General features: G+C 38.7%; 1 protein-coding gene across 3 annotated transcripts; it reads right to left on the reverse strand.

Annotated features, from left to right (window-relative positions):
• Positions 1–2,508: 2,508 nt before the first annotated feature.
• On the reverse strand, positions 2,509–10,910 carry LOC113592275 (SON DNA and RNA binding protein a). 3 transcript variants are annotated; one of them, XM_027033109.3, is made up of 8 exons: positions 10,791–10,910; positions 9,208–9,342; positions 8,527–8,719; positions 8,345–8,424; positions 5,682–8,231; positions 5,159–5,595; positions 4,899–4,982; positions 2,509–4,375 (listed from the first exon to the last, which is right to left on the reverse strand). In XM_027033109.3, the coding sequence occupies exons 2-8, from the start codon at positions 9,233–9,235 to the stop codon at positions 4,373–4,375; spliced, it is 3,375 nt and encodes a 1,124-aa protein (XP_026888910.2). In that variant the 5' UTR covers positions 9,236–9,342; positions 10,791–10,910; the 3' UTR covers positions 2,509–4,372. The 3 variants fall into 3 exon arrangements, with proteins under 3 accessions (XP_026888910.2, XP_026888901.2, XP_081565729.1); XM_027033100.3 differs by having other exon boundaries at positions 5,682–8,234; XM_081709603.1 differs by lacking the exon at positions 10,791–10,910 and adding an exon at positions 10,569–10,763 and having other exon boundaries at positions 5,682–8,234.
• Between the last annotated feature and the right edge of the window lie 502 nt (positions 10,911–11,412).

Genomic DNA, 11,412 nt, shown 5'->3' on the forward strand with positions numbered 1-11,412 from the left:
CAGGACAGAGAGTAGTCTTGATGCTGGTCTTCCATGAGACTTGAAGCATAGTATTTCAAGCTGAGCCGTACTTGAGGTTTAAAGTACTCGAAGTACAGATCAGGCTTTGACCATTGACAACATGTATGGAGGGATCATTATTGGCTTTGTAGGCGAGCATCAAGGTTTTAAATCTGATGCGGGCAGCTACTGGAAGCCAATAAAGGGAGCGCAGCAGTGGTGTGAACTACACAATCCAGAGGACGTAGTTAGATTGCTGGAAGACACGAGTTTTGTCTGAGGAGAGAGGAGAAAAAGAAGCCAGAGAGTTGGATGTAAGAGAATGAACACTGGTCGGAAGAGTGGGAACAGAGGAAAAGGACTTGCAGACTGCTGCAACCTTCCCCTCAAAGAAGGTGATGAAATCCTCAAGAGTAAGAAATGAGGAAGGAGGGGGAGGGTTAAGAAGAGACGAAAATTATCCATCCATATGGCTAATGCAAATATAAAGCTATTTTAAAGGTTTGAAAATGTGAAACTAAATTTAAAAAAAAGTACTGCCATCAAAAACCAGAATTGTTTTTGCATTGACGTTAATTCCAAAGAACTGGGAATAGTGACAATTTTCATGCAGTTTAAACAGGCAGCAATCAGTCCTGTTCTACTACTGATTCAATTTAGAGTGGCTGCAGTCTATGGTATCAGTTATTATCTGAATGGTCACATATCTCACTGTTGGCAAGCATTCTTTTTTTTTTTTTTTGTCTCGTCTTTAGGAGACAAGTAGAAAATGCTTTAAAAAGGTTGCAGTCTCTGCATCATCCTGGAGGATTCCGAAGTATATTAGTCACCGTTTTATTTGTAGGAGGAAATATATAATTAAGGATATGTCACTTCCAGTGGCGAGGCATTTTAATGCTAATGGACATTACATTAATGACAACTGCATCTCTAGTTGTTGCTATGACAGCAATTACGTTGCAAAACTCAAAGAAAAAAAGGTCTATACTTTCGTAACTTTAGAACCCCATGGAATGAATGTTATGATTTAAAAATCCACCTCCTAGAACTTCAAATGCACTTTGCTTACAGTTAATGAAGGACTTGTGTCCGAAATGTCCTCCTTCTCTGGAAACTGTATGCTTCCCTACAATTTTGAATCTTTCTACATACACAGAGAGAAAAAGGAATAAGATTTCTAAATGTTAAAAGTATAGGTGCTTAAATAATATCGTGTAGAGTGCCAGTTAATCCATCTGCAATTTCCTTCAGGATCAATAAAGTGTTACCTTAAATTAACTGATACTGGGGTAAAGACAGCAGTACCAGGTGGAACTATTGTGAATTATTCATGAGTAATGGTTTGAAGAAGAACATTTTATCATCTAGTAGTTTTGATAAGAATGAAGCGGTCAAGAGTTGGAATAGGTGATGTCCAGGATGTGAGGGGTCAGCAAGTATTTTCTCTGCCTGCTTCCTAGTTTTGCTGGTAAATAGACCATGAAGATTCAGCAGGTTTACATCTGAAGTCTTTTATGCAGACTTGATGTGTTGTAGTATATAAGATCACATCTGATGGCAGTGCAGTACCAGATTGTTGTGAAGCTCGACTCTACAAATCTCTATCGCAGCAATAGGTTTGTAGATGTATAAAATTATAGACCATTCCTGTCTTTGACTTTATAGCTTTATCTTAGAGAAAAAATAAAAACTGTAAAAACAAAGAAGTTACCCTTTTCAAGCACAAGACAGAGACGGTGCATATCCATGAACAGCTACTGAGGGGCTGAAGTTACAAGTCATATGCTTGCAATAGGGGACTTGCAGTAGGGATGCACCAAGATTGAATTTCTTGGACCAATATTGATATTAATAACTGATGCTTTTAAAATAATCAAGATAAATTAACATCACACTATAGGTTTATATGAAGTGCAGCAGGTAAAAGACATCTAAAACTCTAAAAATGAATAAATTTTACCTACCCATGTCACAAGTAAATCACAATAGTTGTAAACATACATTGTTCCAAACATAAGTGGGTACAAAAATAGTTACATTTTAATTTCTAGCCTCTCTCAAATGTTAGGTGCCACTTTTATGCTTTTAACTGGTGCACAGTAAAGAAAGCATATAGCTGGAAAGCCCTGAGGGAAAAGGAGAGAGAGAGAAAAAAAAACAGAACTGCAAAACTCTAGTCATCATCAGAAACGTTGCTGAATGAGTAAGCAGCAACCTAAAAATACACTAAATCTTTGGTGAAAATAATTCCAAACACATTGCACTCGAAAAAAAAGGAAACTAACTTCTGATTACCATGTTTCTTATAACTGTAGTGATAAATCAACAAGATTTATATTAAACAGAAGGCTTAATCTGTTGGAAAGATGAAAAGCATCTACTGTAATTATCAGCAAAAATCCCAAAATTGAACCTACTGGCAAAGAATATATCAGCTGCAGATATGTGGTACACCTCTAATCAAATGTAACCCTTCAACTGCCAACAAAAGCCAAAACAATCAAATGATCATGGTAATTTATTTTAATAATCAATGCCGCATTATGTACAAAGCAAGCAACATTATCCTATGGCAGAAAATCCCAACTGCACTGGGTAATCAAAATCATGGATACTACACTAGGAACATGGTACTTGGGCCTGTACAAAAGGATAAAAAAGTACACTGCCTCTTGTGCTTTGAGTACCACTCATTGTGTAGTCTTTTAATCAAAGTTATGGTGTAGCATTGTACATTTCTTTTAGTAGCAGAAGGGCCCAATAATGGAAATCAATTCAGTATAAAAGAAAAAAAAAAAAAGTTCCCAAATTTAGTTTGCTACTGTATTATGACTTGCAGATGCATAACTTTCACTAAAACATTAACTATATAAATAATCTTTACCTTTTCCTAACCAATCCTTGCCCGTATAACTCATTTGTTACATATAAAGCTAAGCATCTGCAGACCATCCACTTAGAACACAAGATCTGCACCACTGTTTGTGGTCATAAAAGTGATGAGCACACTTCATCCTCAGTGCTAAAGAGCACTCAGAATCAAACCAATTAATACTAGGATGAAAACCAGATTCAATTACCAGAAACTTTTTAATTCATTTGCTTAGCTGTTGACTGTCAAGTGAGTGTTCGTTTATTAGTTTTGTGTGCATAACTTTCTATGGGAATGCAGTTACTAGGATAACTCTGAAGCTTAATGAAATGGAGCATGTTATGGTGGTTGAAATAGTGTCTGAGACCAGTCTTGAAGTGAAAATATTTCTGGCTCAGAGTTCTAATGATTGGCCATTAGAATATCTGCACAAGCTATCAAAACAGTAGCGAAAAAGAATAGACACAAAAGAATTAACAAAATGCTGCACAAAACCAACATCTAGGCTACTCAACAAACAGTATAATGTGAAGATTTTTTTTTCTCTGTAAATATTATGAATTCTTATCTTTTAGACACCCCTTCCCTAAAATGTTGAAGTTACTCCACACATATTATAAACAAAGCACCCGACCACAAACCTCTACTGGGCAAAAGCACATACATTTTCAGTCATTTCAAATTACAAGATAAAACAGTACTGTACACCTCTCAAGATCTAAAACCAACAGTGTGCCCTTTTAAAATTTTGTCAGAGATCTAAAAACCAACCTGAATAAGGACTTCTTCACAAGGCCCGAAACTATGTCCACTCAGATTTGAGTTTCTAACCAAGTCAAAGCCTGGTTAACTTCAAGCACATCAAATATTGGCCAAGCATGTTTACAAGCCAATTGTTGGTCAGATCATATAACTGCACACTAAGGAAAATATCATTCATGAAGTATAGCACTTACAATTTTATCCTCAAGTTTTAATTTCTAAAAATTATTTTTATTTCAAAAAAAAAGTTAACAAATAATTCTGAGAGTACTTAATAAATGCGGTTTACATATAATGAGATGATCTGTGGCTATGGATGGGCTAAAATTCTCACACTTAACCTAAAGACAAAAGATCAGCTTGAAATAAGTTGCTTCTTTTAGCTTTCAAGAGACTCTATACTGAAAGTCAAACAATACTTCACTTTGAATCTTATCAAGCAATACATTTGCTTCATTGTACAAGGAAGCCCCCATACCCCCTGAAGACACAAAAAAAATGATCTAGATTTAGTACAAGTCCTGAGGCAACAGGAATCCTGCCTCCTATGGTGGTGTCAAAGTAAAAATGAAAAGTAAAGTAAAAATATCAAGATGGTGGAAATATTCACTGGACCAATTCCTGCCTCATGGATGTACAGGCAGTTAGGATCCAGACAACTTCATCTTCTCATTTAAGCAGGAATTATGGATTTCCATTAGGATTAAGTAGGGATACAGTTGAATAAGCACCAGTAGGTTACTGCAAAGGGAATGGGAGAGAGAACATGTTGAAGCAGTTGTTTATGATGCTTCTTGGTATTAAAGTACAATTACATCTTATGCTTGCATTTTAAGTAGTGCAAACATTAAGAGGCTTCTGAATTTGAATGACTAAGAGTGTGAATGACGATAACTACCAGTTTCCTACCATGCTATAAAAAAAAAAGCAATTTTATATATATATATATATATATATATATATATATATATATATATATATATATATATATACACATACACACACATACATATATACACACACATATATACATATATATATATATATACATATATATATGAAATTGCATTAAAAATACCCTAAATTATATAGAATAGAAGTAGTTGAGCCACAACTGAATCAAATAACTTCTATGATTTTAAAAAGACAACAAAATGTGAATATTTAATAGCAAGGGTGCATTATGTAGAAAATATTTTTGGCTTCTGGACAAACAGCGTACTGTTGTCAACATGCTTGTTCATCTTTGCATAAGAATTCTTACCCGTTTTCCATCGTCTTCATCATCAGACACATGGGGCTTTGCAATGCTCATCTCCTCCTTACTTTCTGCAATCTGTTTGCACTTCTAAAATCAGAAATTGCATCATTTACAAACTGATTGAAGAGCCTTGATTTGTTGTTCTAACCTTATATATAGACAGCACTTGTAGTTTAAACCTACTAGAACGCCATCTTTTGGAATGCTAATGATTATCAAACAACTGAGGCAGACTTCCAATACAGCATACAAATTACGCTTACCTCCGTCAGCTCCTTGATACTAATGCTGTTAGCCTGCTGTGTCACTTTTCTTTTCACCTCTTCAATGTTAGCCAGATTAGGAGTAGGTGCCGGAGGTGGTTTATTGGTAATGGTGGGCAGTGGAGGCATAGGGGGCATGGCTGCCAAAGCTCCCATGTTAGACAGGGCTGCAGTCATGGTGGCTGCTGTCATGCTAGCCATAGCAGCATTCATAGGCATGTTTGGCATTCCGGGCATGCCAGGTATGCCCATTGGAAGGTTCATGGGCAAATTTGGAACTGGCAGGGGCAGAGGTAAAGACAGTGGAGCCGGAGTAGGGGTTGGCAAAGGCAACTGAAGGATAGCTTTGGGCTTTAGGCTCTCTGGGATGGGCATCCCTGCTTTAGCACACATTGCTGCAGCATTAGCCTTAGCAATTTCCAACAGCTGATCTTTGTCTGTGAAAAACAAAATGGACAATATAGCTTAATATCAATATCCTAAAACTTATTTAATCAGAATTTATTCACAAATGTGCAGTTACCTAGCTCAGTGAGGCGTGGTGGTGTCTTGCTAGAGCTGCGGCGAGTTCTTGAGGTGGACCTTCTTTTACGGAGGATAAGAATGGGAGAATGACTTGGCTCACGCTTCCAGCGATCGCGCCTGTCAAAAGATCGACCTCGAAAAACAGGTCTCCTCCGGCGTGAAGTAGAGCGAGATCTTCTAGATCGGGAAGGACGTGCCCTTGACTTTGATCGTGATCTTGACCTCCTCTTCCTGGCTGGTGAACGGGATTTTGACCGTTTACCTTTATCTGGACTCTTTGATCTTTTTCTTCGAGCAGGAGAGCGTGATTTAGACCGTCTTTTTCGGACTGGTGACCTAGACTTAGATCGCTTCCTTCTGGGGGTTTTAGATTTTGAGCGTTTGGTCCTAGTGCGAGATTTAGACCTGGATTTCCCTCTCCGTGTGACTGATCTTGAGCGTGATCTCTTTCTACGAACAGGTGACCTGGATTTTGAACGCTTCCTTAGGCTGTGAGAGGGAGAAATAGACTTTCGCTTCCTTATTGGAGACTTAGATTTGTCCTTACCGCTAAGAGATTTTGATTTGGATCGTGTCTTATGGGTGGAGGAGACAGACCTGGAGCGCTTCCTACAGACAGGTGACTTAGACTTTCTATTGGGTTTTGACCCTGATTCTTTTGTTGGACTTGGTGATCTCGAATCATCAGACTGCTCATTATCATCTGATCCAGTACTTGCATGCTGAGGTACTGGTTCTGATGAAGAAGACCTTGATCTGGATGTTTTTTGCACTTCTATACTTTCCAAGGTGGTTTTGAGCTCTGTCTTGGGATCTTCTTTTTTGGATTCAAGTTCTGATTGTGTAGAGGATTCATTTGATATTTTTGGTGGCGATTCAGAAGAGATTGGTTTCCACCCTTTTATGGGAGCTGTATTTTCTTCCCCAGTGACACTTGTCTGTGTTTGGGGATCTGGTGATTTTTCTTTATAATTACATTCAGAAATTTTAGAATGCTCCACTGAAGATGTTTTCTCTTTGGCAGGAGACAAAGATTTAGACCTGCTCTTAGCTGGAGACTGGCTTCTATCTGATGAAAGTCTCTGTCTTGAAATGGATCTAGATCTTGATGTGTCTCTCTGTGAAAATGACCTTGACCGCTTAGGTTTTTTTGGTCCTCTCCTAAGCTTGGGTGAGACAGACTTTGAAGGACGTGACACAGATCTTGATTTTGAACGCTTACTGCGCTTTGGAGATCTTGATTCTGATCTGGCCCTACGTGGAGATTTTGACCTTCTCTGACGAACAGGGGATCTTGATTTGGTACGCCTGGAACGCAGAGGGGAATGAGATCTACTTCGTCTTCGTGGGGTTCTAGACCTTGACCTGTTTTTACGAATGGACCTTGATCTAGATCGCCTATTTCTTCTCAATCGAGATCTAGATCGCCTGAGGATCACAATGGACCTTGAGCGGGTCCGTCTTATTCTCCTAGCAGACCGAGACCGAGACCTTCTTGTACGGGACACAGGGGACCTTTTTCGAGACCGTGATCGTGAGCGTCTGCCTCTCCGGGCAGATCTAGAACGTGATCTTGAGCCACGGTTCTTTCGGCGAGATACTGATCGTCTAGACCTTGAACGGCGTAGCCGTACTACAGATCTAGACCTTGTTCGCCGTCCACGTCGAGGAGACCTGGTCCTAGACCTTCTGGTTCTGTTACGTGATCTGGAGTCAGATCGACGCCTTTTTTTCCCCGAATGTGACCTTGATTTACGTCTTGGTACCCTGATAGATCTAGACCGGGATCTACGTTTTTCAGATGGGGACTTTGACAGTCGTTTTTGTGTACGACTCTTTTTCCTTGAGCTAGAATCAGACCTCTCTCTTGATAATGACTTATCTTTTTGCTGCACTGATACACCTGACTGCCTTGGAGTTCTGGAACGACTGTGGCTGGATTTAGTCCCTTTATTGCCAGAGCGTGATCGTGATCTTGACCTAGAAAGAGACTTTTCTCCTGCATCCCCCTTTCCTCTTTTTTCCCTATTTGGTTCCTTCTGGCTGACTTGATCTTTGTGCACATTTTCTTGCTTGGGAATAATATCAGGGAGTTCTTGAGCTTTGCTAAAGCTTCCACTTTTCCCAAAGTTCTCCAACTGTGTTTCATTTTCACCATGTTCCTGTTTATTTACATCTTGAGAATGTGCATCCTGGGGAGACTTGTCTTTCTTCCAAGAAGGTATTACATGCTCCTCTTCAACATGCTCAGATTGATTAGTCACATCTCCCTTTCTTTCATCTGGTTGCGATACACTTTCTTTATACCTGTCATTTGAGAGCATCATTGCATCCACAGGTGATTTCTTGTCCAAACTTGGGGGATTTGTTTGCAGTGCTTGTGGAATTTTTGATTCCGATTCCGTCTCAGACCCTGACTCAGATGTACTCACTGATTGAGAATGAGAAGAATTTCTCTCTTGTTTTTCTCCTTCTTTACGCTTCTTTTTCTTCTTCTTTTTCCCCATATGATGCCTTGTTTTTCTGACTTTGGCATCATCATCATGACCTTCTGTCAAGAAATTCAGTTTATCATTTTACTGAGTCCACAAATTTCAGTGAGCATAAGCACAATCCTGGCACATTTATCAAGAAACAGCAATTATATGAATAAACACTTACCTGCAACAGAATTTTTTGTGGATTTTTTATCCTCATCTTGGTCACCCGTCTCAAAGCTGGAAGGAACTTCTTTTTTCGTACTATACAAGTTGCACAAAATTTTTCATAAAATATTCCTTCTGAAAAAAAACCCACTAAGCCAGAAATATTGATTTATTTCAAACTCGCAGAAAAAGCCCTACCTCAATTTTGTTTGTGTCTCTCCATCCGATTCTACTCCAGATTCAGAGCTGCTCTCCTTTTCACCCTTCTTCTTCTTGCGCTTCTTCTTGCTTTTGTGTTTTTTGTGCTTCTTATTTTTCTTTCGTGGTGTCTCACCACCATCTCTGAGAGCAACATCTTCACACAGAGCAGCCTCTGATGGATCAATACCTTCTGTGGGGGGATAGTTACATCCGTTTTTAAAAGCATATACTTAAGGCTCAAATAATTGACCTCTAAATTACTTCTGATGGTTTATGCTTAAGCAATTTCCAAAATGGTTACACAACTAGCAACCTTGCTAGCTAAAATGTTGCAACATATTAACAGGTTAACAATTTCCTGATGTTCAAAAATAGTATATTTTCATATTGTGTCACGTTTGCACAGTTTATCAGTCACAAAATTTGTTTCATTGCCTACTGCCAAATAAAATGTATATTTCTGGTCAATTCTGACCAAATCTCATCTATTTTTTAATACAGATAGGAAGGCACAGAACAATTCAAAAGTGAATCATAACTGCAGCACACATTCTTAAGACACTTTTTTTTTGCCTAGGAACACCATAATTTGAATATTACATTTCTGGTATTTTGACTGATATAATCAAAGTAGTGAACAAACATTTTTCATATCATTACATACACCATAATACATACCAACACTGGTACTCTTGGCACATTCCATTTCCACAACGCCACTACAAACCTCTAGATCTTAATGGAAAGTGGGTTTTCTTTCTTCAATCTTTCTGTGCAAAATAGAAGATGCTAATGTGACAATCACTGTTCACTCTGTAAAAAACAGAACACACATTTTTGTCAAACACTTAAATAAACAAGTTATAAATATTTACAAGTTACAAATATCTGGTTCTTAATTCCAGACCTAGGTATGCCAGGAGTATGTGTAGTTATTGAGATATATATAAAAAAATTGAGAGAGATTATTATATTCGACACTATCTATATCTATATCTATATCTATATATATAGAGAGAGAGAGAGAGAGAGAGAGAGAGAGAGAGAGAGCGAGAGAGAGAGAGAGAGAGAGAAGAAAATAAACGTCTAATATTCGTTAAAAATTAGAGCAACTAAACTAACGTTAACCTATCGATAAGGTTTCTAGCTGTTATTTAGAATTGAAAACCAAAGGATAGTTGCATTTGCTAACTGAGGCCACGGGATAGCGTAGCGGACACCATAAATAACAACTCCCGCCAAGGCTCTTTGCACCACGTTTGCTACCGAGTTGTTTGCAGAAAACATAACATTTCTTTGGAAGTTAGACGTAAAATCGACAACGTACGAATATAAAATAACTAAAGACCAAATACGCCATTTTCAAGATATCAAACGTTAGTTTTAATTCACGATGTTTGTTGTTAACGACAGCTCGCTAGTTAAGCCTCACAAAGATAGCTAGGCTAACTACTGCAGATGCTTCTAGAATCTTAGCAAGCCGGCTAGCAACTCTATTTTAGCTATCTTCCTAGCTAACCACAAATAAAACATCGAGTTAACGTACAATCAACTAGCAAAAAATGTAGATATCGTCTCTGCTAGACTCCTGTAAAACAAGCACTCCTTAATGAGGCCAACATGCAGGTCAGCGGCATCGAGGTTGCGAGGTGACAAAGAAAAAACAGCGCGTTAGCTAACGTTACAGGACACACGCTAGCTAGGCTGCTGCTAATGCTGAGTACTATTTGTGTGCATTTTAAGATTTATGATAAAACACCAACGACGACGACTATAATGGACTTAATTAAGATATTAATTTCACACTTGATATGTTTCCCGTTTTGTCACAGTAGCGGAACAGCTGGTTAGGCCCACAGTTATGCTAAGCTAGCTCTACAGCCAGCTAACCCGTTAGCCGAACAAACGTGGGTTATCCAACATCGTTACACCAATTCACGCTTAAGGCCATCCATCCAAAGGTTGAAAGGGTTATTCGACGGTGCGACTAAAATAAAACTGAAACAACACCGACAACAAAGTTAACAAGTTATTATTACCTTGCAAAATAACCGAATAGCTAGCTAGCTATCAGAGATGTGCTTATATTCGGTACAACAATCTCACAAGGGGCTTCCTGGCTGGTCAACTAGCCTAGCTTAGCCTAACCTTGCTCTTTACAGAGCAACGCGATTTTTACTGGCAAGTCACGGCAGCTTTAAACGCAGCTCATTGTCTGGTAGATCCCATTGATATGACAGACGCGAGCTACACGTACTAACCTGATCTAGATCGGATTCCCACAGTTATCAGCAGTTACGAAACCACGGAAAACTTGCCCGGTGATGGTCGCCATGACATTCTACCGCGAGTAAACCCTCCAGTATCCCAGAAGCACGAGGAGCTGTGCGTTGCCTTCTGCTCCGATTCGAAGGTCTACACTGACATCTACTGTACAAGACAACGTTGAACAACAATTAACTATTTTGTGCGAGCACCCGTACCGTTATAGTTCAGGTTATTTTCACATATCCAAACGTCTTTATGCAAAGACCCAGTGACCATCGTGTTGAGTGATGCTCTTATTCTTTCTTATTTCGAATGACTTCAGACCTTTGTGCACAGTGCATGGCACATGCTACCTTTGCACCAGGCAAGAAAATTAATATTTTTAAAATTTAGGTTAGACAGGCTATGTTTATGAATGCATATGTCTGCATTCCAAGATGAATAGGAATGCACTTCAGAAAGCAATTTCTTTTTATTTCTGCAGTTCCACGTCTGAAATAGAAATATGGTAGTTTTTATTCTTTAAGGCTAGCTTGTCTAAACATTTCCATGTTCATTTTCATTGTCGTGCCTTATGCATGAGACACATACCTTCTTGACCTTTAAGAAAAAAAA

Source organism: Electrophorus electricus, unplaced genomic scaffold (assembly GCF_041902795.1).
Source record: "Electrophorus electricus isolate QZ-2024a unplaced genomic scaffold, ASM4190279v1 Scaffold64, whole genome shotgun sequence".
Lineage (NCBI taxonomy): Eukaryota > Metazoa > Chordata > Actinopteri > Gymnotiformes > Gymnotidae > Electrophorus > Electrophorus electricus.

What these genes read in the sequence shown, in the direction of transcription:
- LOC113592275 (XM_027033100.3), bottom strand. Translation starts at nt 9,235, where the DNA reads ATGGAATGTGCCAAGAGTACCAGTGTTG. An exon ending in TGCCAAGAGTACCAGTGTTG is followed by an intron (nt 8,720 to 9,207) that starts GTATGTATTATG and finishes ATCCCCCCACAG; the next exon opens with AAGGTATTGATCCATCAGAG. An exon ending in ACCACGCCTCACTGAGCTAG is followed by an intron (nt 5,596 to 5,681) that starts GTAACTGCACAT and finishes TGTTTTTCACAG; the next exon opens with ACAAAGATCAGCTGTTGGAA.